The 26,194-nt window shown below is 51.1% G+C and overlaps 1 protein-coding gene across 2 annotated transcripts in view; it reads right to left on the bottom strand.

Moving 5' to 3' along the window:
• Positions 1 to 11,906: 11,906 nt before the first annotated feature.
• RBM5 (RNA binding motif protein 5) overlaps positions 11,907 to 26,194 on the bottom strand; it is a 24,672-nt gene continuing 10,384 nt past the window's right edge. For both annotated transcript variants that reach the window (XM_032868101.1, XM_032868102.1), the window contains 19 exons: positions 25,877 to 25,960; positions 23,773 to 23,833; positions 23,243 to 23,308; positions 22,821 to 22,981; positions 22,282 to 22,379; positions 21,596 to 21,683; positions 21,345 to 21,422; positions 21,189 to 21,261; positions 20,286 to 20,371; positions 19,810 to 19,894; positions 19,503 to 19,594; positions 16,864 to 17,025; positions 16,266 to 16,415; positions 16,112 to 16,183; positions 15,340 to 15,519; positions 14,958 to 15,032; positions 13,895 to 13,992; positions 13,687 to 13,816; positions 11,907 to 12,556 (listed from right to left, as the gene is read on the bottom strand). In XM_032868101.1, the coding sequence (XP_032723992.1) occupies positions 12,431 to 12,556; positions 13,687 to 13,816; positions 13,895 to 13,992; positions 14,958 to 15,032; positions 15,340 to 15,519; positions 16,112 to 16,183; positions 16,266 to 16,415; positions 16,864 to 17,025; positions 19,503 to 19,594; positions 19,810 to 19,894; positions 20,286 to 20,371; positions 21,189 to 21,261; positions 21,345 to 21,422; positions 21,596 to 21,683; positions 22,282 to 22,379; positions 22,821 to 22,981; positions 23,243 to 23,308; positions 23,773 to 23,833; positions 25,877 to 25,960 (1,965 nt within the window). In that variant the 3' untranslated portion in view covers positions 11,907 to 12,430. The remainder of the gene's footprint in view (positions 12,557 to 13,686; positions 13,817 to 13,894; positions 13,993 to 14,957; positions 15,033 to 15,339; positions 15,520 to 16,111; positions 16,184 to 16,265; positions 16,416 to 16,863; positions 17,026 to 19,502; positions 19,595 to 19,809; positions 19,895 to 20,285; positions 20,372 to 21,188; positions 21,262 to 21,344; positions 21,423 to 21,595; positions 21,684 to 22,281; positions 22,380 to 22,820; positions 22,982 to 23,242; positions 23,309 to 23,772; positions 23,834 to 25,876; positions 25,961 to 26,194) is intronic.

Below are 26,194 nucleotides of genomic sequence, written 5' to 3'. Positions count from 1 at the left end.
ATTTTATTTATTTATTTGACAGAGATCACAAGTAGGCAGAGAGGCAGACAGAGAGAGAGGAATGCGGGGCTCTCTCTGGGCAGAGAGAGCCCAATGGGGGGCTCCATCCCAGGACCCTGGGATCATGACTGGAGCCAAAGGCAGAGGCTTTAACCCACTGAGCCGCCCAGGCGCCCCTTCAAAGAGGTATTTTATTTTTATTGTTTTTTAAAGATTTTATTTATTTATTTGACAGACAGAGATCACAAGTAGGCAGAGAAGCAGGAAGAGAGAGGGGTAAGCAGACTCCCTGATGAGCAGAGAGCCCGATTTGGGACTCAAACCCAGGACCCTGAGACCATGACCTGAGCTGAAGGCAGAGGCTTAACTCACTGAGCCACCCAGGTGCCCCTGGCATTTTTTTTTTTTCTTTAAGATTTTTTAACTTTATTTTTTTATTTTTTATTTTTTTTAAGATTTTATTTATTTTTTATTTGTCAGAGAGAGAGAGAGAGAGAGATCACAAGTAGGCAGAGAGGCAGGCAGTGCGGGGTGGGGGTGAACGGGTCAGGAAGCAGACTCCCTGCTGAACAGAGAGCCCAATTCAGGGCCCAATCCCAGGACCCTGAGATCATGACCCAAGCCAAAGGCAGAGGCTCAACCCACTGAGCCACCCAGGCGACCCAACAAAATCTTTTAAAAGAAAGAAAGAAAAGGTACGCCTGGGTGGCTCAGTGGGTTAAAGCCTCTGCCTTCGGCTATAGTCATAGTCCCAGGGTCCTGAGATTGAGCCTCGAACTGGGCTGCAGGCTCTGGGCTCCCTGCTCGTGGGGAGTCTGCTTCAGACTCTCCTTCTCCCTCGGCCTCTCCCTCCTGTGCTCTCTTTCTCTAAAATAAATAATAAATAAACCTTTAAAAAAATAACAAAGGAGATTGGGATGGGCAATTCTTACCCAATCAAAATCTTGTCTTTGGGAGTTTCCTGTCTTGGGTGAAGAAGCAGGAGTGGGCGGGGCCTTACGCAGCCTGGGCCTCAATCTGGGTTTTTTTCGTAGCCCCCCCAAAGTCAGGCTGCCCATTTGTGCCCCCAGGAGGGGTTGCTGTCCCAAGGGACAGGGAAGCTGGAAGTGACTTCCCTCCTGCCTTGGCACCACCACCCACCGTGGCCCTGCGACCGGTCCCTGGCTTTGAGAACCAAGCCCGTGGCCACTGGGGTCACACAGATATTTTGTGTACATCCTGGGGGGAAGGTCCCCCCAAGCTGATTGATGGCATAGGAGAACAGGCCTAGGGACAGAACAGGGGAGGGGAGGGGTACCCCTGCTACAGGGCTCTCCCCAACTTCTTCCTCTTTGAAAACTCTTCTTTTGGGGGGCCCACCTATGATAGCACAAGTCTACTACAGACACAGGTCAAAGTGTCAAAGAGTTACCTGCGGATGGGACAAAGTCAGGCAGTGCTTGGCGCTGGAGCCCCATTATCCCCTAGATCCAGTCTACTCTGCCCAGGGGGCACCCACCTGTCCATCCTGGACTCTCAGCATCTCTCCTCCTAGCCAGGAGGCAAGCAGGGGCAGGGAGGGGATGTGGGGCCTCAAGAATTTATAATGACTAGACTAATGAGGCAGGTGCCTAGGGAGAGAGTTCCCTAGTAGGGAGGGGGAGGGACCGGTACTGGACAGTGTCAGCATTGCCTTTTCACCATCCTTCTAGAACACCCTCTGCCCAAATCTGGCCCAGGGTTCCACTAAGCTAAGCTCCTTAGCACCAGGATACAGCATAAACAACATCTGTCCCCTATTGTCCTGGGGTCTAGGCCCTGGGGCCCTGAGATCCTCAGAGACAGGGGTCCGAGAGGGTCTCTGCTGACGGGGCTGCCTCCTCACGCAGGCCTGCCCAGCCATGCACAGCCTTCTTCTCATCACAGACCTGGGCCTGGAGAAGAAATAGGGAAGAGGCTGCCCTATTCTCCAGGGTCTAGTCTGGGTGGAGCAGTCGGGGGGGAATGAGGCCTGAGTCTTCTCACCAGCCCCTCTGACCCTCTACCTCTGGCTCCTGGCTGTAGCACCACCCCCCAACCCAACCTTCTAAGATCCAGAGAAGAAAAAAGAAGAATGAGGTGTCTGAGGATGAGGATTGAGGGGTGGAAATTACCTCAACTGAATTTTAAAAACCCCTGGCTGGTTGCCATGGTAACAGAAAGGTGCATCCCATTGCCATGGCAACAGGCAAACACCGAGGTCTGCTGCTGGGATTGGGGATTTGGGATGTGGCCGGAGGGGGTGGGTGGAGGAGGCTGGGTTTGAGCTAGAGCAGAGGGGGGCACTATCCAGCCTGGGATCACCCAGTCCCAACATTCCAGGGGCCAGAAGTCCAGGTATGGGGACAGATGAGAACCGGTTCGTTGGGAGAAATCCCCTAGCCCCCACCGCCCACCCCTATCTCACAGGTCTCCACCCTAGGAGCCCTGAGTGGAACTCTTGAGTCCCTTTAACTGGGCTCCAAACTGGGCAGACTGGGGTTTGGAGACCATCCAAGTCGGCTCCTGACCTCAGGGAGTGGCAGTCAGGGAGTCACCATTATAATCATTGGTCTGAGAAAGAGAAGCACACAGCCAGGAATCTGCTCTCCTAGGCCTAAAGGACCCTGTGTGACACCTGAGGACAGTTACGCATGCCTGGGTGGTTGTCACTGTGCACTCCTGGAGTATACCGTCAGGCCCTGGAGTATGGCTCCTCAAGGTGGCCATCCTGTCCTCCAAGAGCCACAGCCCCTGGGACTCTAGCCACGTCACTGGGACCCTAGTTGAGTGTGAAGGTCCAGGGACAGGCAGAAAGGCTCCTGTTCCATCACTACTGGGGACACTCTTGGAAGCCCAGGACAGCCTGGGAGCCAGAAGCACAGGTCACATTCAACAGGTCATGGTGGAGACTCAGGGCTGACTTGGGCAGCTACTGACCACTCCGCCCCACCCCCCCACCCTGGGGCTGACCCTCTCACACCCGCAGGCTCCATGCAAGAGACTGGGCATTCAGGCTTTCTGGCCCCAAGGCCCGACAGCCTACCGCCAAGGCCATCTCTGGGGATCCCAGTGACTCCAGAAGATGCTTGTTAGGCACACCTGGGAGCTCCTGGAGTCTCAGGCTTTTCCATTAATTCATTAGTGTAGCCAAGGTTCAGAGATGATGTGGGCTTCGCGTGGCCTTGGAGATGTGGCTCTTTGCGCAGGAGTGGCCCTGTGAGAGGCGGGTCAGCATAGGCGGCCGCGGGGGTGGGGGCAGGGGCAGGGTGGTTTACATTTCCAGTCTGCTAGCGTCAAACAGGATTTTTCCAATCTAGATTCCCAGACCCTTCCACAGAGAGTGTGCCCTGGGCATGAGAGTGTTGAGGAGACATCAGAGCATCAGGGAGGCTAGGAACACCCCCACCCCGAAGATCTGGGGTGGGTAGAGAATGGAGGGGAAAAGCAGCCCTTGGGCAGGTTAGAGATGTCTCCTGACTCTGGAGAAGTAGGAAAGAACCACAGGCACTCTGAGGCCTCCTGCCCTCCCTCAATGGCCTTGGCTGGCTCTTTCTGGAGGCTGGTTAGCAGTGGTGAGAGGAGAGCTCTTCCCCGGAGCTCTGGGAGGGGAGATCCAGCCCAGCGTGGCCCCTGTGGGGTCCTGCATCCCCACTGGTCCAAGTTGCTCTAGGTTAACAAATTTCACTTGTATGGCAATAGCAATTCTGGTCAGCACAGAAAAACCTCCTGGTGAAGGCCTCATGTACCCTAGCTTGGCCAGGCTTGGCTCAGAGGGAGCATTTATCACTGGGGGCAAAGGTGGGTCTGAAGCGTGGCTAGAGTTAAGGCTGATGGGGTGGGGGTGCACCCAGGCCACGCCTCTCATGCACCCTGGGTACGCACAGGGATAGGATGGATGGCCCAGCAGAGCTGGCCTGCGGGGACTTAGGACCACCAGCCTCCTGACACTTGCCTCAAGGTGGCTGAGCCCTCTTCAGAGTGGGGACCCTCAAGCTGCCCCAGGCCAAGCCTGCATCATTCTCCATCTCTCCCCACTCCCCGCCCACACCATGCTAAGTAGGGCACAGCCGCTGCTGCCCCAGGCTGGTATTTGAGGCCTGGAGCACCTGGGGCCATGCATAAGAGGCCAAGCCAGGAGCGGAGGACCCCAGCCTGGGCTAGTCCACCTCGGCCTCTGGCTCCCAGCCAAAGGAACCTGACCTTTCCCTCAGGGGGCTCACCAGGTGACAACCAGGCTCCCAGCACCAATAAGCCAGAAGGACAAAGATCTGGGGCCCGTTAGGCAGGACCCAGACACTGAGAAAGGTGGGGACTCCTCCCCCAGGCCTCCTCATGCAGCCCACACCCCCTCCCCCACTTCATCATCAGGGTTTCTCCCAGCTTGGCAGAACCGAGTAGGCTGCCTTGTGGGATCGCACTCTAAGGGCTGGTTTAGAATCCATGTATGACCCCATAGATCACCTGGGCCCCACCCCCTGGATCAGGAATGCTCAGGGTCTCATTGACCTCACCATTACCGATGTTCTTTTTAATTTTGGGGCTGCTTTGGATAACTGAACTAAGGATTGACCCCTAATGTGGCATCTCCCCGCCCCTGGGTACAGTTGGGGACAAGGGTAGCATCCTGTCCAGACTAGAGCAGGAAATCAATGTGTCTCAAGGACAGCGTGTACCCTTGTCCCTGTAGGAGACCTGGCGGGATTGGGGGGGATCGCCTTGGCTAGTGTGGCACCTGGAGGAATTTTCCTCACTCACTTCTGAATCCTGGGTGAGGTCCCATCCCAGCCCCCTCACTGGCCTAGGAGGCCTACTGTTCAGGCTTGCCCCTACCCTGAGCCTGGAGGCCCAGCTCTGCCCCCAGAAACTCAAGTTTTGACCCTGCCTCCCCCTGTGGTTCCTAGGACAAAGGTTTGGGCTGGGACCTGGCAGATACTGCTTATCTTGTCATAAATATTTATCAGGCTCTAGGGGCCAAAGCCTGCAGCTGGCTGGGAAAAGGGGGGAAGCGGGGGTGGGGCAGATGCTTCAGAAGGATCTCAAAGCTTTCCTAATGAGGGTACCATGAGGGGAGTGTGCCACCTGGGCTTTGGAATCCTTGGGGAGGGGGAGGACAGATGGACAGCGGGACAGAGTCAGGGGGAGCCTGGGGGGACTTGGGCATGCTCCAGCAACCAGACCTCCCCATGCACCCCAGGAATGTTGGGGAGGAGGAGTCAGAAGAGGCCAAAGCTAGGGAAGACATGGCAGGCTCCTCCCTGGACTGTCCTCTCGCAGAGTGTTCTTGGGAACCGTGCTCCCCACAATCAGCCCCCAGACTGTGTGCTCTTGCCCTCACAATCCTCCCCACAATCCTCCCAGAGCTGTGCTTCCCACATTGCATCCTTTGAAGCTGTGCTCCCACCAATATCCTCCTCCCAGATTTGTGCTCCTACAGATTCTTCTCCTTCCAGAGCTGTGCTGCCTGAGCTGCCCACCTCCAAAGAGCTGTGCCCCACACAAACCTCTCCTGACCATCTCCTCTGACCCCATGCCTACCTCCTAGAACTGAGTCTTCGCAGAGCTGGGACCCAAAAGGGGTTACTCCCTGCCACCCTCCAGAGCTGTGCTCTTCACACATTCAGGAACCCCTCCTGCCCCCCCCCGTCATGAGCCCCTCTCCTGGCCAAGTGGGACTCTGACCACAGGGCCCTGGTGAGTGGAGCAGACTTGCCATCCCAGGGGTGGAGGTCCCAGCCTGCCTGTGAGTCTAGCAGCCAGCCGACCCCCGCCTCCCTCATTGGCATGCTAGTGGGACCCACAGGTGGAATCAAAGCCCTCTGCTCGGAGCTGGAGCCTGAGCCCGTGGAGCTGCACAGCAGGGAGCTGGGAGCCTTTGTCTCCCCAGCCCTGGGGGTGTAGGGAGCCCGGGGCAGAGAGGGCACATTCTGGGGCCCAGAGTCTTCTCACTGCTGCCGCCGCAGGCAGGCACAGCTGCAGATAAGGGGGGCAGCCTGAGCCAGTGAGCACCCCCAGTAGATAATGAGGGGCTGGGGGGAAGGGACAGCCTCAGGCACAGCCTTGGGGGGGAAGGCTGCCTCCCAAAGCCCAGAGCGCTCATTAGTGGAAGCCTGGGAGGGGAGGCAGCTAAGTGGGTCAGTCTCCCTCCCCCAGCCCGCCTGACAGGTGTGGGTGGGAGGGAGGACTGCCAGCCTATTGTCCCCCGTTAAAGTCGGTCCCCCTCTGAATCCCTCCTCCCCAAAGAAGCCCCAGCCTTCAAGCCGCTCCCCTTTGGAACCCCCTTTCCCTCTCTGACACCCCTTCTCTCTGTGGCTTCTTCCTCTTCCTGAAACCCCTCCTGAGCCCCTGCCCCTCCCTTCCCTACCACCCCCTCCCCCAGGTGCCGGCCCCTCAGCCAGCCTCCCCAAGGCATCCTCCAGACTGAGCCACACCTGGGAGAAATTGAAATCTTAGACTCTTCCCTACCCCCGCCAATGAAGCAGACATCCCTGTCCTGGCCCTAAAGGCTGGAAAGCATAGCTCCGCTGGGGCATGCTGAGGGCTGGGCCAGAACAAGCATCCAGATTTGGGGGCGGGAGTCAGGCAGGGCTCACTGTGGGCTCCAGGCCAGGCCTTCTCTGTGCCCCCCCATCCCGCCGCCTCACAAACCATCGTCTCTGGGGGCCCATTCTGAGCTCTCCAGCTCCCTTGTGTCCCCCACCCCCAGGAGGGAAGACGGTGGTCTTGGCGTATCTATCTCAGGAGTAAGAGGCAAAGAAGGGATGGGGGGGCATCACAGAGGGGAAGTCTTCTCCCTGCAAGGAGGGCAGTTCAAAGAGAAGGTGTCTGCTGCCTGGGTCCAGTTTCCCAATTCAGCAGAGAGCCAGATGAGAGCAGGATGGACAGTGGAAGTGTCGGCTGCCCACCTCCTCAGCTTCCTGGCCCCTCCAGTCTTTTTGGCTGGGTCCCTCCCTGATCAAAGGCCCTCTGGGGCTCCCCATTTCCTGGCAAGGCCACCTTCCTCAGGCTCTGAGAGACCTCTGGACCTGCCCAGCTGGTCCCCTGGGGGAGGGCAGAATTCGTAAGGTGCTCTGCCACCCTGCTCTTGTGGGGACACAGTCCTGGGAAGAGCTAAGTGTCCCTGTTTCCCGAAGCCCCACCCCAGCCTGAGGCCGCAGGGTCACAGCAGCCCAATGTGTCCTGGTCTGGCTGCACAAGAGTTAATCTCACGGTGCCCCCCCTCCCCACCACCACGTGTGCACAAATTCCAGGAACGCTTTCCATTAAGGACGCTTGCTCGGAGCAGATTTCATTTACATTAATAAGAACCAGAAAAATCTGGGTGGGGGGGGCCACAGCAGCGTGTGGTAGTTGCTCACGTTTTACATCTGAGTCTGGTAGAGCCCAAGGGGCTCGGGCTGGGGCTCCAAGTTTTAGAGGAGAGGCCCCGCCGATCTAGTGCTGGGGTGCCTAGTCCAAGGTGAGTGGGCAGAGTCCATCCAGCCTTAGGAGATCCCTGTCTGAGGGAGGAGGCAGAGCCCTGCAGATTCTGGGGACCCCAAGCCTGGGCAGCGGGGGTGGGGGTACCCGAGCCAGCCAGGCGCTAGGCTCTCCCAGTCTGAGGGGAGATGACAGAGCCCAGTCTTGGGTGGGTTAGGACACCAACCTATGGGAATGATGAGGGGCAAGGGCAGGAGCCCTGGGTTTCCACGAGCTGTTTCCATGAGGGTTAGCTGCTCCCCATCTCTGAGCCTCAGTGGATCAGTTTGAGAAGGCTGCTTCCTCCCCTCCCAGCTAGGTGTAGCTTCAGGTACTAGAAAGGAAGGTTCTAAGCCTCCAGGAGATCTATTTCAGGCACACTGTGCCACCTTCCGTAGCCTCCCCTTGTCCTTCAGCTCTCTCAACCCTAGGGCTGAGCGGCAGACTCTATCAAGTGAGTTCAAGAGCCTAGGCAGGTGGAAGCCCCCCAAATCCTCTTACCTGGGGAAGAGGGAGCCACAGAGAGAGCACATGCGTGTGCAAGGCTGTGCCTGGCCTCCCCCTTCCCAGCTCCCACCTGCCTCCAGGCCATACTTCCTTCCTTGGGTAGGTGATAAGGAGAGCCTGACTTCCGCCCCCTTGGGCCAGAGCAGCCTGCAAATGTGTATGGAGGTGAGCTTCCCTGACTGGACCTGGCGTGCCCGCGTCCAGGTGGTCAGGGAGAGGTATGTGTGAGCTGGTATGCTTCACGCATGTGTGGGGGGCTTTTGGGGTCTTCAGGCATCTGTGTGTCCTCACGGCGAGGATGGGGGGCTGCGGAAAGTCTGCCCGCTGCTGCTGGTTGAGGATCGGGGTGTGTGTGCTCCTGCTGAGTGCTTGTGAGTACAGGGGGCTGCCCCTCGACTGGGGTGTTGGGCAGAAAGCAAAAGGGGAGGAAGACCCCCAGCTGGTGCCCCCAGGATTTGGGTCCAGCCCTGCCTTCCTCCATGTCCCACAGATGGGCATCTTGGGGCACTCGGCACTGAACCCAACACCCACACAGCAGGCCAGGCTCCCACATCTGCACCACACCCGCCAGGGCCCAAGCAAGAGGATAGTGGGGGACACTTAATTACATCCATGAATCATTTTCAAATAGCTCCTGTCCAGCCACACTCAAGGGTTGGTGGTGCCTGCTTGGGGCTGGGAGCCTGGAGCTGGGAGCTGGCCTGGGTGCATCAGGCTCTTGGGGCCCTTTCAGTCTGATAGGCGGGCGACTGGGGGTCTGGGCCAGGCCTCCTGGCCCCTCCCCCTCCTACTGTGGCTTCACCTCCCCCATCAGCGTGCAGGCTTTGCCACTGCTGCTCAGTTGTCTTATCTGGGTGGCTGAGGCCAGGGGATGGAGCGGAACTGACTCCCCCAGACCCAGCCGCCCCTATCTCCGTTATCTTGCCCCCCGCCCCCGCATCCTCCTCCCGCCCCTTGCAGCACCACGGACCTTTCCTGCTCCTCTTCCCAGCATCCTCTAGGCCTTGCTTTGTCTGCAGTTGTCTTTTTTCTCTGCCTCTCCCTGTCTGTCTTCTCTCTCTCCCCAGGGCATTATGGTGGTGGGGGGCGGGGGTGCGTCCCAAGGCCCAGCTTGCTCCACCCCCAGCTCCTCAGCTGAAACTGGAGCTAGTCCTGCCCAAACCTGAGCCTGACCTTGTGCCTGCAGCTAAGGTCTCCCTTCTCCACTGAGTTCCTTCTGCTTAGGGGCCAGCTAGACAGGAGCCCCTAGGTTAGAATCTACACTCAGCACTTGCCAGCTTGGTAACCTCCAGCAACTGTTCTGCTTTGAGCCTCAGTTTCCTCTTTAAACCAGATGAGAGCAGTGCAGGGACTAAGCCCGATAGGGGGGCACTGCCTCTGGTTTGTGTCTTCAGGTGGAAAGCTCCCCTTCTGCCTTCCATCTTTGGGAAGCGGGGTGAGGGTACGTGGGCATCCCCTGCCTCCAGCTAAAAGCCCTGGGTGAGTCTGGCCCAACTCCCCTGACTGCAGAGACTAGCTGTGGATCCGTTGTGGGCTCTGCCAAGAGAGTATTTCTGTGAGTCAATAATCAGGCCTGTGGGTGAAGGGAGTGTGAGAGGCAGAAATGCATTTTATCGACCACAGAAACTATTTACCTGCTTTGGAAAGAAATGCTAAGAGACTGAAGCACTCACTGTGCCGGGGGCCAGCCTGGCTCATGCCCCACAGAGGGTAACAATTCCCCTTCCAGAGGAGGGAATTCCGGGCTAGGGGGTGGTTGGTAGGGTCCTGTCAGGTACCTGCAGGGTCTGCCAATTTGTTGCTTGCCTGGCTCCACACACAGCAAGGCCGGAGTTCCAGTCATGTGCTCCTGAATCTGAGACCTGGAAGAGGCCCTGGGACCCTCCAGCACATCAGAACTTGCCAGAGAACCCCCACTCCCCAGCCCCTAAACCAGCCTGGCCCGATAGATGATGCCGTGCTGCCACCTGGTGGCCACCAGCAGCACAAAGTCCTTCTCTGGGGCGCTCTCCCCCTCACACCCCACCTGTCCCTGAGGACACTCATCCCTCGGGAATCAGGTTGTCTAGTGGCTGGGCTCCGGGTGCCCTTGAGACCCCCCAGCCAGACCGCATGCCTGGGGAGCTTAGCTCAGGCCTGGCCGCTCGTCTGGGTTTTGAAACTTGTTTGATGCTTGGCCATGACAGCTGTTCCTGGACGGCCCTCAAAGCCTGAATATGCAGCAGTTGTCCCAGCCAAGGGCAGACTGGACATGGGATCCCTGGAGATCCCTCCAGTTCAGCCAGAGTCCCTTCCAAATTTGGCATTCGGGTTTCCCTGATTAGGGCAATTGCACTGCCCTCACAGCACCCCATCAGGCATGGGGAGGAGGACTGGCAGCTCTGTGGTGGGGCAAGGCAGGACACAGGACACTCACTGCTGGGCTTGGGGTTGAAACAGCCCATGAGGGGCTGGTGGGGGGATGCCAGGCCCTAGGGGCTTCAGCCATCCAGTACCCAGAACCCCCAAATTTGGCCTTGCATGAGAGACCAGAGCCAATGGTACAGCTTGTCAAACTTCGTGAAGGCTGCGGTCACCTGGTTTGGTATACTGGCGACAGGAGTGGCTATGCAGCAGCCTAGAAGTGAGAGATGGGGGCCTCCAGCTTCTCTGAGGGGCTACACACAAACTTCATGCTTACAGGGAAGCCCATGCCAGGCTCTAAGATGCTGTGGTCCCAAGCAGTCTTGGGGGGGGGGGGCGGGAGTCCTGAACAGCTGAAAATGGTGGGTGTCCACACCAGGCAGTACAGGACAGATGCAAGTGCCCTTCCTGGTGTGGGGCAGCCCATTTGGAGCTCAAGATGGCTGATGGGAACCTGGCTCCCTGCCAGGGCTCAGCTGGGCTTCCCTCCTCAGCCCCCAGAGGCTTCTAGTCGCCTTTGATGAGCTGGGTGCATGTAATTAAGAGCTTCCCAGGTCTCAGGATGTGTCTCTACCTGGAAGAATCTTCCAGGCTGGCTGTCAGATCCACTTAACTAGGTTGCTTGTGACTGCTGCGCAAGCTTGAAGACAGCAGCATGTCCGAGATGCATGACAGCTCTGGAGGCCAGGGTGGTCTCCTCACCCCAGGGCTGACCCTGGAAGGCAGGAAGAGGGATCCTTCCTTGTGAGGAGTTACCCCACAGAAGCCCAGGTGTGAGGCTTCTGCACTTGCCTCCTCATTTTCCAAGGCCCCCCTGGGAGGCTGGGGTGAGGGCCCAAGAGCACTCACTTTGCAAGTGCCTCCTGAGTACTTTCCATCCTTTTAGAAGGGCCAGGCCTGCCTGAAGATAAGAAAATGTAACCACCCAAAAAAGCTGTGGGATTCCAGCTTTCAGAGTAAGCTCCCTCCCTGACTATATGCCAAACATGGAGCCCAAGCACTCAGTTCAGTCAGATTGGCACCATGGACGCCCCATCACACCAGGCCCCAGAGCAGCCTCAGACATACTTCCTGCCCTCGTCAAGAGGACGATAAGGACGGGATGACCCCATTTAGAATGGCAAACTCTGCAACACCCGGGAGCAGCTCCTCAGCAGCTGAGGTGAGAAGACAGAAAGCGAGTGGAGTGCCACGGAGGGCGACGGGACCCTCTCAGGCCCTGTGCTTCAGCAGCGCTGTAATGGCCCGATGCTGCATGCTGGAACAGTCTGTTGGAACTGGAGGCTCACAAGTGTGCACACTCTCTTTGCTCTTTAGAAAATGGAAGTGGAAAAGCTGACTCAGTTATGATTGAGTTTTCATGAAGAATTTTAAAACATGTTAACACACTCTTGAAGTTAAGAATCTGAACATGATTGGGGTAAGGAAAATAGCATAAAATACTATAAATAACTTTTAACACACTTATCTCACCATCAGGCTTGACTAGCTCAGACAGGTTCTGCACACCTGGTCACCCGAGAATAAAGAAACACAGACACTCATTTTTCAAGGTATTTCTTTTGTAAAGGAGCCAGATTTGGCAACTAGACTGAAAATCTTCCAAAATTCTGTACAAATGTGTAATATACAAATATACACAAGGCTTTTGCCAAGAAAAGACAGCACAACAAATGACAGAGGCGGCTTTGGTGTCACATACCACCTAGGGCATCTCAACACCCCCTAGGAGTGTGAGGGGCTGACAGACCATGACATGGGCTACACACGTAAAACACACTACATTACACTATGTACACTGAAGTATAAAAGACCCACTGTCCCCTTGGCCAGCTCATAAGCCCTCTGGCAGGAAGGAAGGCCATTCTCCAGACAGTCCATATAAGGAGAACTCCTGTAAGTGGGAGAACCTTATAGAATGGAGTGGTTCGCCCTAAAAACTATTAACAGCACAAGGCATGCCCTTAAAGAGACAGGTGTTAAGAGTGAATTCAGGAGATGGACCACTCCTTGTGCTCCGAGGAGCTCCTTGTCACCTTTCCCTCCCTCCCTCTTTCTCTGAGCCTCACTCCATCTCAGTGAACCGAGCAAACATGGCCTTCCGGACAGCATCTTTGTAGGAATCCGCACCCGACAGTCCGTATGCGCTGCCTTTGGCTCCCAGGCCAGCTCCTTTTAGCCGGACTTGAGCCTAGGGAAACAAAATTTCTGTCAGCAGCTGGCAGGGAGGGTGTGGACTGCTCTAACACCTGCTCATCCGGGTGACTCCCAACCAAACAGAACCACCCTCCAGGGACAGGAGGAAGGAAGTTGGGAGACCCAGGGTAGGTTTAAGGACTGAAGAAATAAAATGCGCTAAGGAAGACAGGCAGAGAGAGAGACACATCCCCCAACCTTGTCTCCCAGTGCCTCCTCAGCAAGCTTCTGTGCCTAGTGAGGGTCCCAGAGCACTCCACAGAAGTCTAGAAAAGCCTGGTAATTACGGGCACAGATCATAGCAGGACAGCCTGATGTCAGAACTTACTTACACGAGACCAACATGTTCTGGCCATAACAGTCTGACCTAAGCTGTGTTGCCAGGTCTGAGAGGGATCAGATCACTGGTGGTGCTCTGGTCTAGAAGCCCAGTGGGTGGGGACCTCTGATCCTGAGACCGTATCTCAATCTGAGCTCTGACCAACTAAAGGATTTCTTATGGATAAAAATCCTACTAAATGATAGTTTATTTTATACATGACCAAGATCACTTAGAAATTAAAGCATAGTACACCTTTAAAAAAAATCCAATCTAAGCTACGTGGATCTGAGTTGGTGTTAAGAGACTATTTCTGGGGGCGCCTGGGTGGCTCAGTGGGTTAAAGCCTCTGCCTTTGGCTCAGGTCATGATCCCAGCATCCTAGGATCGAGTCCCACATCGGGCTCTCTGCTCTGCAGGGAGCCTGCTTCCTTTCCTCTCTCTCTGCCTGCCTCTCTGCCTACTTTTGATCTTTGTCTGTCAAATAAATAAATAAAATCTTAAAAAAAAAAAGAGAGAGACTTTTTGACAAAGGACATATACACTTCTCAGAAGATGGCCTTTACCCAAAGATACCAAAAGACCAGAAAAATCAAGTAGGGTACGACTCCCATTCCTCTCAACTGACATCATAAAGGGGGGATGGTGACCTAAGGGCAACCTGCAGGGAGCAAGACTCCCACTGGCTGGTGACACGGCCCGAGAAGACATGAACCCACCCCTGGGCCCTGGGCTATCTGGGTGCTTCCAGCAGTCTCCTCACTAGAATAAGCCGGCAAACGCTGAAGCCCACTCTCACTGCTTACCTCGATGGGGGCTGTGATGCCTTGACACTTTCGTCCCAAACCGGAGCCTTCCCGCCAACCCATGGCCTGCAGCATCTTGTTGCCAATGTTACTGTGGTCAATGCCATCTTTGGTGGGCTGCTCGTAATTCCTGCCAGTGGCAAACACACAGTTACTTACAACAGCCAGAGCCCCAGCTAATGAAGTGGAAAAGGTGCACAACACGTACACAGTGCCAGCATCAAACTGCTTCTTGCGCTTGGGCTCTGGAGGTTCCGGAATGCCGTACTTCTCCCGTCTTTCTGCGGCTCGATCTCGGTATTTCATCTGTGTGGGAGAACAAACGATGCTAGAGACATTCAGACTAGAATCTGTAACAGCCTAACACACTCGGACTTCATGATCACCACCCTCAAGGACTTTCCTCATCTGGAGTTTGGCCTCTTAAGATGGTCTGAGATACCAAACATGCTTGTTTCCCTCACTGCACTCAGTCTGATCAACTGTGTATGGGGCCTGGGGCAGAGCTACACCTGCACCAAGGAGTTTTACTTAATTAGCCACTGTTTGTCAAGCCCTTGGACAGGGCTGCTGGGCCATGAGTGCAGCCTAGAGGAGGGCAGAGCTGCCGTTCCTCTCCCCACTTGGGACAGGCTGATCTCCAGGGACAGACTGCACAAAGGAGGCGTCCAGAGACCTGCTCATCAGTCCCTGGGGAGCTGCACCATAAACAGTGGAAAAGAACAGGAAAGCTGAAGCCCTAACTACTGACAGTGTGAACTACAGAATGATTGTGGGGTGAGAAAATTCAAGTAACTCTGCCCACTGGCTCATTTCTAACCCACTGCCCTCTATTTGTATTTTAAACCCGGCTGGCCCTCAACCTGCTTCATGAACGATCCAATGCCTCTCCATTACTGGCCTCACTTTTGCTGCCTTCACCCCAAACCCTGCCCTGCCCGCTGCTTCCTTCCATATCCCTCCAGTAGTCTTATGCCTTGATGTCTCCTGGGTCTAATGGGAAGCCTCTCTCACCACAGGCCAAACGAGATTACATTCTCCTTACTAAAACCCAGTGTACCTCACCAGCAAGTACCCGGCATTCAGGACCTGTGAGCAGAGCTCACAACCTACACAGAGCCCCCAGGTACAGGCTACATGAGCCACAACGGCCAGGTGACAATATGTGACAAATCCTATCTTGTCCCTGGGACCTGGAACTATGTGCTACAAATAAAAGCTAAAGGAAGATACAAGACACTCCTTCCAGTGGCACAGTGATGCTCATTCACCTCTCTCTCCCTCAGCTCCAAGGCTTCCAGCTCCTGCTCACTCAGCCGGGATCGTCGGTAGATATCCATATTTTGCTGTACAAGAGATTTGACAGACATCGTAAATCAGACCATACTGATCTGCAATGTCTACTTCTATCAATATCTATATTTATTCTGAGAGTCAAAGCCCATTCAGTATACCACGGCAGGAAAACCAGAGCCTGGTGTATATGGACCCACCATGCTCCTTGCCACTCTCTGATTTGGAACAGACCGTAATTAAGAACAGCCTTTTAAAGGCAATCACTCCAGGCAGGGACTTGCTGAACCTTCACCACAGTCAGGGCACCCATGTCACTTCCCCTCCCTGCCTCCGACTGGCTCAGAGAAGCACGGCCACCTTGTGAAGGTCTGAGAGCTGCTGGTGCCTGACCAGGGCGTCTCTGTTGGGGAACTGGCGCCGGCAGAGCAGGCAGGCCATCTTCTTCCAGTCGGCCAGCTTCTCCTCCTCACTCTCGAGTCTCTCCACCAGCTCCTCTTCATTGTCACTGTCACCACTGTAAGCAGCAACCAGACCCCTCTGGGGACAAGAGGGTGGGTCAATGGACACACACAGTGAGGAGCCAGGACTTTGTATCTAGATAGATTAACAGTGTAATTCCAGATGTGCAAGAACTCCCACTGCCCCTTGCCATGCTTCAACATTGAACTGCATTTCATTCAACTGGGCACAACAGTCAGGTCCTTAAGGGCGGGGCCTGCCAGCCTCCTGGGACCCAGGAAAAGTTCTTGGATGGTTGCTTCCAAACAACTATGAATGAGAACCCCAAATAAAACAGATCAGAGTAATGGCCCAACACAGACCACTACCTATCAAGTAACACGTTTTATTGTCTTAATTTTCTCTTTCCAGATTGTTAAGATGCTCTATTTACAAATGCAATAAAACTCAACTGTGCTTAGGAATTCAGGTTTCATTCAATGCTCCAGCTCACCAGCTCTCACCCAGAAAACAAAGCCCTGGACACAGATTGTATGTGCAGGAGCTGCTCTCAATACCCACTGACAGGAACATATCCAGTTCTGAGGAGGAATCACAGCCCAGATGAAGCCGAGACTCCCAGTGAGACACGGAGACAAACAGCACAAACATACCGGCGGTCCTCCCTTACCTTGAGAGGATTCTCCTCGTCTCCATTCCGCACCAGCTCTGGGATGAGCTGCTGCCTTTCGGCCAAGGCTCCCTGGGAAAGAGAGAATCGGTCATAAGCCTCAAGTTTTACTTCAGTTCCCAGCTCGAAGTGCAGCCATTCCTGCTACTGTTACCTTCTTCTCAAACAGAGCAAAGCCAGCATCTGCTGCAGCAGACTCTCTCCTTTCTTCTTCCCTCAAGGAATTAACAGGTTGAAAGCTGTTTTTAAAATTTTCTTTCTGCTTGTTTAAACTCTTAGCCCAGCGTTCCATGTCTTTGGCGATCTAATGCCGAACAACCAGGAGAAAATGATACAGGACTTTAGAGAATGGTGTCTGGCGCCACAGTGAGCAGCCAGTAAGAGTCTCACCTCAATCCCATGCTCTGCCACGAACCCCCTGCGTCCTTACTTCCCACCCACAAATTTCTTCATATGACCACAGTCATGAACGAATATTATGCAAAAGCCTGTGAATCTTCTAGGATATTCTTCCCTCGAAGTATATACACAGGCAATTGACAATGTATGGTAACATTAACAAATTACAAAATGCTCTGCGAACTTAATGTAAGTAAGACATGTGGCCCCGTTTTTAAAACATCCAAATAAAACCGACACAGATGCCGCAACTCAAAAAACCAAACCAAACCAAACCAAACCAAACCAAAACCAAAACAAAAAAAGCCCAACTGCCCAGAGAGAACTGAGCTCAGGGGGTTGTGGTCTTTCACCTGCTGGGCTGTTTTGCTCTTGGGTTTCTCCTTCTTTTCCTTCCCCTCTTTTGCAGGAGGTAGACCTGTCTGCTGATGGGAGCTGGAGTCTGCGGCTGGCACATACGTCTCCTTCTCTCCATCCCAGTAAAGGTACTGCTGGGTCAAGGAATTGTAGTAGTACTAGAAACAAAGCACAATTAATACAGACTTTCTGCTTTGTATCATTCAAGGATTATTTTGTTAAAAAGGTATGTCAAGGGGTGCCTGGGTGGCTCAGTGCGTTAAACCCTCTGCCTTCGGCTCAGCTCATGATCCCAGGGTACTGGGATCGAGCCTTGCATTGGGCTTTCTGTTCAGCAGGGAGCCTGCTTCTCCCTCTCTCTCTGCTTACTTGTGATCTCTGTCAAATAAATACATAAATTTTTAAAAAAAGGTATGTCAAGATTGTTTTGTCAAAAAAAACTAAACACAAACACAAAACATGTTGCAGAGCAGTAGTCTTTCCTGCCCAGAGAAGCTGCTGTATGTGTTGGTGTGGTAAGGATGAAGAACCAGCCAGGAAGAGGCGTGAAACTTCTTGGGCAAAAGCAGAATATGGTTTCTAAAGAGTGTAGTTCCATTAATCTAATCCCTGGGCCTGAAGGGCACCCGAAGAGCCATGTGTCTGACTCCTCTCCACTGACAGACCATTGAAAAAAACAGGTGGCCAAAACAGGTAGTTCGGATTTCTTAAAAAGTTTTTTTTTTTTTTTTTTAATTATTATTTTTAGTAATCTCTACATCCAGCATGGGACTTGAACTCACAACCCTGAGATCAGGAGTCCATACTCCTTTGACTGGACCAGCCAAGTGCCCCCTTTTCAGGAGGAGCTTTTAATCACACATCCTCCATGACAACCAGTTAATAGCTCTTCACCGGGTTCAACTGCCCCAAACCCGAACCCAGGCAACCAAGCACAGGGCTGTAAAGAGCCAGCTTGGGAGCCTGAAAGGTGGTAAGTGAAGGAACCGAATCTGATACATGTAGGCGGAACTGCAATGGTGGATAGGTAGCTCCTATCTCTCCTCTTCCTTATTCCCTAGTCATTCACTCTACCTGCTCAGCAGGGACCCATGGGAGATGGTCTGTTATGTCTCTTTTGGGGAAAGTGGCATGGGTCAGACATAGGAGTCACAACGGCTATGGCCACTAAGAACTGCCTGGCTAACGGTCAGCCTGCACCAACAAGAGAGGCAGAACCATACAAGGTTAGCTTGCTCAGGTGGGTCCCTCTCCACTTCACACCTCACTCTCAGAAACCACAAGCTCTCAATGCCAAGTTCCTGTTAAAAGCACTTATTTTATTATTCTATATATATAGCTTCTGGTCAGAGGTAATTGTTTATTTATGGAGTGTTAAAGCTGCCTTTCCTCTTTAAAATAATATACCACTACCCAAAATAAAACATCACCCCAGAGATCTGCTAATTTCTACCCTCATGAATATATCAGGATGCTAAGTAAAAAAAGGCTGGACATAAGAGGTCACATGTTATTTGACTCTATTTACATGAAATGCTCAGAAGAGGCAAATTTGTAGAGACAGAAAGGAAATAGTGGTTGCTGGGGTAAAGGGGGACTAAGGAGCGACTGCTAATGGTACAGCGTTTCTTTCTGGGGTGATGAAATGTTTTGGATTACAAACAAACAAACAAACAGCAAGTGCCTGGCTGGCTCAGCTGGCAGAGCATGATCATGATCTCAGGGTTCTAAGTTCAAGCCCCAAGCTGGGTGTAGAAATTACTTAAAAATAAAACCTAAGGGTGCCTGGGTGTTGCAGTTAGTTAGGCATCCAACTCTTAGTTTCATCTCAGGTCTGATCTTGGGGTCGTGGGATTGAGCCCCGCGTTTGACTCCATGCTCAGTGGGGAGCTGGCCTGGGTTTCTCTCTTCCTCTCCCTCTGTCCCTCCCTGCTGTGCGTGTGTGTGTGTTTGTGCACATACTCTCTTACTGAAATAAATAAATCTTAAAAAAAAAAAAAAAGTCTTAAGGGGGTGCCTGGGTGGCTGAGTTGGTTAGGCATCTGACTCTTGATCTCAGCTCAGGTCTTGATCTCAGCTCAGGTCTTGATCTCAGGGTCATGAGTTCAAGCCCTGTGTTGGGGTCCACACTGGGTGTGGAGCCTACTTAAACATCCCCCCCCAAAAACAAACAAGCAAGCAAAGAGTGAATTTTACCTCAATTTAAAAAAAATACACAAGAAATCACATTTTCACACTCCTATCTAGGTCGTGACATAAACACTAACAGCCACCCATAAATTTTAACTTGACAAAATAATGGTACCAGAAGTCAGACTAGAGGTTACTGAAGAGGGCTGGTATTGACCAGCAAGTGCTCACCTCAGGGCTGGTATACACATGAATGTGCCTACACGGAAACATTCAAACAAATGTACACCTCAGCTTTGTGTATTTTTCTACATGATCACTGTACATTTTTAACCTTAAACATTAAAATCATAAATAGAAATTACATCTTGATGGTTCTGAAGAACTTAAAACTAATGTGGGTCACTTGCTCCTTTGCAGGAGACACTTCCTGTCATGCCTCATAAATGGACCGTGCGAAACAAAGATATTTCTAGTGAAATGGGGGAGGAGAGCCTGCGCTTACCTGTGAGTTGGGGTCATAGTACAGCCCTGTTGTTGGATCATAGTAATATCCTGAAGACTCGTCATACTGGTAGGTGGATGTGTCAGGCACTGCTGCAAAAACAAAACCCGGTGCATGGTCATTCCAGGTGAGGAATGCGCTTTCCTTCAACCTCTAAGCCACTGAGATGTGGCAGGCCTTAATGGTTGTCTTCTCTCATATCCCCAAGTGTCCCTCTTGACCCCCACAAAGGGAGAGGAACTCTTACTAGACACAGACAACAACTAGGACCTTCCAACTGTCAACAGCCCCATGAGGTTTGGCTTACCATATTTGGTACCAGGAACTACACCAGTGGGGGAAGCGGCTGGGGCCTGTGTACTTGTGCTAGTGCTAGGCTGTGCTTCCTCAGTCTGGAAAGAACAGCAGCTTCAATATAATTTCAACTGTAAAGCCTCTTAAGAGAACTAAATCACTGCAATCATCCAGGTGGAAGGGCTCCCCGGACAGACACACTGCAGCAATGATCTAAGGCAATCCTTGAACAAAACACATGCTGACAACTTTCCTCCTGAAGGTCAAGTCGAAGCATGCAGAAAGCATACACCCTGTTCGGAATCTTATGCTTTAAATACATACCCCAAATTATTTTATTATCTAATACTACCAGACAGAGAGAAGTACGGTTGGAATGTCTGTGTACTATTCGATCCTGGCTCACACAGCAGGAAAGGATAATACTTGGACAGCAAAACAAAGTTTTCCCCACAGTCACCAGTTCTGTATTTAGGACGACAGGATTACCGGAGAGCTGGGTGGATTGGAGGTCTGATTGTACAGCTGGGGACTCTGGGACACTACGGCCGATGAGGTGGTGGTCACTGCTGTGCCTGATGGTAAACACAGGGGTTAGCAAGGGCCACGGCACTGAACTCCAAGCCACCCATTTTTATCTGTACTGCCCAATCTAGCCTTCCGTCTTTGTCAGTTTGTTTTGTTTTTTTAAAAGATTTACTGATTTTTAGAGGGAGAACTTGGTGGGGAGGGGCGGAGGGGAGGGAGAAGGAGTTTCAAGCATACGCCCAGCTATGCGTGGAGCCCGAAGCAGGCTCCATCTCATGAGATTGAGATCATAACCTGAGCCAAAATCAAGAGCCAGTCACTTAACTGTGCCACCCAGACGCCCCCCCCATGTATGAGTCAGTTCTTAGTAACCTAATTCTTACTAACCACCCTGGAACCTACAACATTATCATTTTCATAATCCTACTAGAATGCTACACACAAAGTTAAATATTCTGCATGATAGAAAGAAGAAGAGAAGAATCCATAACTGGTCTAGGGTTCAGAAAAGATTTAACTATAAGGCTTTAATAATTCTAAAAAAAAAAAAAACCAAAGCAAAGGCTTCTTACAAAGAGCCATCTGATTGATGTCTGGGCACCAGACTATAGGACCATACCCTCTGCTCACACAAACCTATGTGGGCACCCATGATTCCAAATGCCGCAGCCAAAGGAGATACAAGTTGAATTCTAAAATAAACACTCATCACAGCACAATCTCTAAAAGGCTATTATCCATTCCTGATCTTGCCCAGAACCTTCGGCACATTGTGACAACCCTGAAAGTGCACCCTCGGACACGCCCTATCTCCTAAACCACAGCCGCTTAAACAAAAGCTATAATAGAGATGAAGTTTACTACCTGATGCAGATGATGCATCAGATTCCAATCCTCCAGCTTGCTGCTGATAAAACTGTTGGTAATCCTGTGAGTACTGAAGAAAAGTCCACTGTTAAAGCTGCTATTCTCAGACATGCTCTGGACAGCAGACGTTGGAGGCTGGTTCAGTCTGCCTACCTGAGCATACTGGGCGTAGCCGTCCTGGCCTGGCTGCAGGTAACCATAGTCAACAGTGCCTCCTTCGCCGCTCTGAGACTACAAAATGTCAAAAGAAGACACACAGGTGAGGTTAGTGGACATCAAAGAAAGAAGCCAGAAAGCGCTCCCTAAAACTGCCCTTGGAGAGCTCCTAAGACACCAGAGGAAAGATCCCTTCTGTGACTTTGGGCACCACCACACTACTTGGAAAAAAAAATCCTCCACCTTACCTGGGTGGATGACCACTGAGCAGCAGCAATGGCCGTACTAGCCACAGAGAAGGCGCTGACCCGGTTACCATCTGGCAGCACCAAGTCTCTGAAACCACAAAAACCCAAGCATGTGGCTCCCAATCTGACCCCCACACCGCTAGGGATGAGCAATTCACTCTAGCCTTTGTTGGGAGCTCTCAAATGCCAGAAAGGCCTCATTTCAGAGCAGGAAGTGGTCCCCACAGGCAATGCCTCACTGGGTAAATGCCTCTGTAACGTCACTGCTGTAGTCTGTATCCTGCCATCTAGTAAGGTGTCTGTGGGATGAGTAATCATACTACGAACAGGAAATTTACATCTCTAGACCGAAGCTCACTCTATACAAAGCTGTTAGCACGCTGTTCTGGAAAGGATTATTTCCAGATGGGTTTGCACTACCCTGAAGCTGTTTGCGCAACACATACTCTCAACCCATCTGTCATGTGTGCCTCTGTCCTGCTCTGAAGTTTTCTGGCAACTGTTTTTTCAGGACAGGAGGGCATATGCTGTAAGAAAAGAGAGACAACTGTCTCCCTCCCGACCTCAGCAACCAGGGAGGATTGTGCTTTAGGGTCGAGAACATGGGCTTAGCGTTCAGTCAGCAAAACATCCCTGGGCAAGTGTGCAAGTACAGCAGTTTAAATAAGGACAATAAAGCCACTCACTTTCTGGCACTTTTTGCAAAATCAACCCCAATAGTTTTGCCGTCAATTTTCAAAGGCGGATGGAGACTCTGCAGTATCTGAAGCAGCTGAGAGGCATCCTAAGGAGAATGTCAACAAAGACAGTTGTGTCATGTAATTAAAAATCTCTCCCTATCACCTACCCCCATTCAAAGTAGTACAGGTTTCTATTAAAAAAAAAAAAAACAACTCCACACAATAATTATTTTTTATGCATATAAAACCTTAAAGAAATAAAAAAATAGCCCTTCTTCTTCCAGCACATGAAGGTACCCCATATTATTAAAGAAGTAAATGCTAAACCAATCTGAAACAAAGCAAGAAGAAAAAATTAAGCTGTGGCTCAAACTTCACTTCTGCCAATTATCTACAGGTATACGCTATTATTTTTACCACTTATCATATGCAGCCTTGAACTCTGGGCTCCAGGAGCCTTCCACATAGTATTACAATTAGATGAACCACATTTGCCTCTGAAAGCCCAGTTTCTTTTAAAAGGAAAGATTCAGAGAGCACCTCACCATTGCAGAAGATAGCTGCACAAACGCAAAGCCTCTGTTCTGCTGGGTCTGTTTGTCTTTTATGAGGCGAATGTTATTGACAGCTAACGACGCGTAGGGTGACAGTGCCGTCATGATGGAATCCACCACAGTGTGCGGGGCTATGTTTCGAAGTATGATTGCTGGTGGTGAAAGAGACAAATGACATGTATGTGCATTCCCACCACCAGTGCTTTCCAAGGCAGGCTCAAGGACAAACACAAATCCATTTTGGGAGATTCCTAGTATATTTTGCACTTCGACATGAAGAAGACTCTAAACACCAATCTTTTATGGGACAAACTGAAGCCATCGCTATTCATTAAAAAAGGGTAAGAGAACAAAAAACTTCCAACTGAGGTCAGCTTCTACCACAAAGGCCAAAAGGGTATAGTGGGACTTACTATCACAGTAGTAATCCACAGACTGAACAGATTCTGTGGTTCCAGGGGGCACTTCCTGTTCAGAGTCTAGAAGGGAAGGAGACAGGGAGACTCAGTAACTTAAGACGAACAAAAAATAAACCAGTGTATTTTTAGTAAAGAAATACATTCAAACCCCAAGTTTCAATTGTAAGTAAATGTAGCACTCATTTTTTAAAAAACCATCTGTGGCTATAATAAAACATGATTAGTTTCGATGTGATAAATGTGGAATGCAGAAACTCGGCCAGTGGAGGACTGACATTACCTCAGTACTAAAGAAAAGCAGACGCAGAATGCAAACCAGGTGAGCTGGCTTAATTTTGGGAAATAGAAGTCTCTGCACCCACAATCATCAGAAGCATCTACCCAATGTAAGGTAAGAAAGTGTAAGGAAAATATATGAATTACTTGTTGAAATGCCCTACAATCTACACTTTTCTTCAGGTTCGCAGACATTTCAACTAGTCAGGTTTTTAATGCTTATTCCAAACAGCTGAGTGTGGGCTTACCAAACTTGTCTGCTCCACATCGGAAGCATTTTAGTCTTTTCCTGAAATTGTTAAGGCAGCACTGGAAGAAAAAAAGTTTTCTCTGTAATTATTTCTCATAGCAGGCCAGGCTTACTATTAATTAAGTGGGTTAGAGCAATAGGGCCATGGACAAGTCCCAGTAAGCAAATAAAAAAGCAGAGAGTGATACCGTGTAACCAAGACAAAGGGGCATTCACCTAAAAATTTAAAATGTTTCACTGTGAAATCTCCCAAGAAAAACAAATCTTGACAGATTCTGAAGTACAATTCTATTTTTATCAAGTTGGGGAAAAGCTTCAGTTCACCTCCAAACCCTAGAGCAAACCCTATAGTGGCAAAGTTCTTGTTCTTGTATCAGAAAAGCACTCACTATATGGACCACTCTATATATACAAACACGACATAAATGGAGTACTGTCTAGTCCCCTCCCGGACACACACCACATGCAGGACAAAGAATCCAAGTACTCTCAGAATGTCAACAGCAACATCAAAGCTCAAAATGGTGCACTGGTGGGGCATGTGGGTGGTTCATCTGGTTAAGTGTCTGACTCTCGTTTTTTTTTTTTAAAGATTTTATTTTTATTTATTTGACAGACAGAGATCACAAGTAGGCAGAGAGGCACGCAGAGAGAGAGAGAGAGAGGAGGAAGCAGGCTCCCTGCTGAGCAGAGAGCCCAATGTGGGGCTCAATCCCAGGACGCTGGGATCATGACCTGAGCCAAAGGCAGAGGCTTTAACCCGTTGAGTCATCCAGGCGCCCCTGACTCTCGGTTTCTGCTCAGGTTGTGATCTCAGGGCTGTGGGATCAAGCCCTGTGTCAGACTCCCCAGTTAGTGTGGAGTCTGCTTGACATTCTGCCCCACCCACTCACTCACTTCTTGCACGCGTGGTCTCTCAAATCAATTGATCTTTTTTTTAATTTAATGTATATTCTTGGTGTTTTATTTTTAAATTTTTTTAATATCATTTATTTATTTGACAGACAGTGAGCACAAGCAGGGGGACCAGCAGAGTGGGAGGGAGAAGCAGGGAGCCTGATGCAGGGCTCGATTCCAGGACTCTGGGATCAAGACCTGAGCCAAAGGCAGACACCCAACTGACTGAGCCACCGAAGTGCCCTCAGTGATCAACCTTTTTTTTTTTTTTTTAAAGATTTTTATTTAGTTATTTGACAGACTGAGATCACAAGTAGGCAGAGAGGCAGGCAGAGAGAGGAGGAAGCAGGCTCCCTGCTGAGCAGAGAGCCCGATGTGGGGCTTGATCCCAGGACCCTGGGATCATGACCTGAGCCAAAGGCAGAGGCTTTAACCCACTGAGCCACCCAGGCGCCCCCTCAGTGATCAACCTTTACCAAGAAAATAAAAAGACTGCACTGGTGACAGGACCATAATGTTATTTCTGTTACTTTTTTTTTTTTTTTTTTAAGATTTTACTTATTTGACAGAGAGAGATTACAAGTAGGCAGAGAGGCAGGCAGAGAGATGGGGGAAGAAGGTTCCCCGCTAAGCAGAGAGCCGGATGCGGGGCTCGATCCCAGGACCCTGAGATCATGACCCAAGCCGAAGGCAGAGGTCTAACCCACCAAGCCACCCAAGCGCCCCAAATTCCTGTTACTTTTTAAAGTAAGCTCTATGCTCAACATGGGGCTAGAACTCATAACCCTGTGGTCAGGAGTTGCATGCTCTACTGACTCAGCCAGCCAGGTTCCCAACACGACTAACTACAACAGATCTTTCATAACTTGAGCAGGGTCAGAAGGACTTGGTTAATGTAATTAAGAGACTATGCCACAAGTTGAGACCTCTAGAAATCAAGAAACAGTAAAGTGGAACAAACCTAAAATCCTAATTGAAATACTGAGCTTAGAACCTGGATCTGAATAAATAAAATTACTAGTGTTCTAGGGACTCTAGTATTTCCAGTATCTATACAGGAGGACCCAAAGAAAGTCACAAAGCAGGAAAATATCCCTATGATAAAAGTTGGCTATTGTGTACTTTCTAGTTTCCTTGTTCAGACAAAGAAAAAAAACAACAAAACCCGAAGGATTTTTGTCTATTTGGTAAGAATACATGCTTACCTTGTTACAAAGCCAATCTTCAAACTTAGGTCTGGGATTACTATAATGCATTGCAATGTGCTTTCCTTGAATCACCAACTTTTTCTGTAAAAAAAGAAGTAATTAGTTATTCCTATTGTGAGGAACATGTGTCCATTTTCCCAGGGCAGAGCACACTTCGGAAAAATCAGTGCTCTGGAATTAAATGGACAACATACGGGGAGGACCAACCACCGCCACCTATACTCTGCCCATCCAATCCTTCAGATAGGCAGTAAGAGAATGGGATACGGAGTAAAGGTAAACGGAGTCAGGGAGTGCTGAGAAAGCTGCCAAACT

The sequence above is a fragment of the Lontra canadensis genome, unplaced genomic scaffold (genome assembly GCF_010015895.1).
Source record: "Lontra canadensis isolate GAN:19392208 unplaced genomic scaffold, GSC_riverotter_1.0 scaffold35, whole genome shotgun sequence".
NCBI lineage: Eukaryota > Metazoa > Chordata > Mammalia > Carnivora > Mustelidae > Lontra > Lontra canadensis.
Note: the sequence above shows the minus strand (reverse complement) of the source record. Positions and strands in the feature narration are given on the sequence as shown.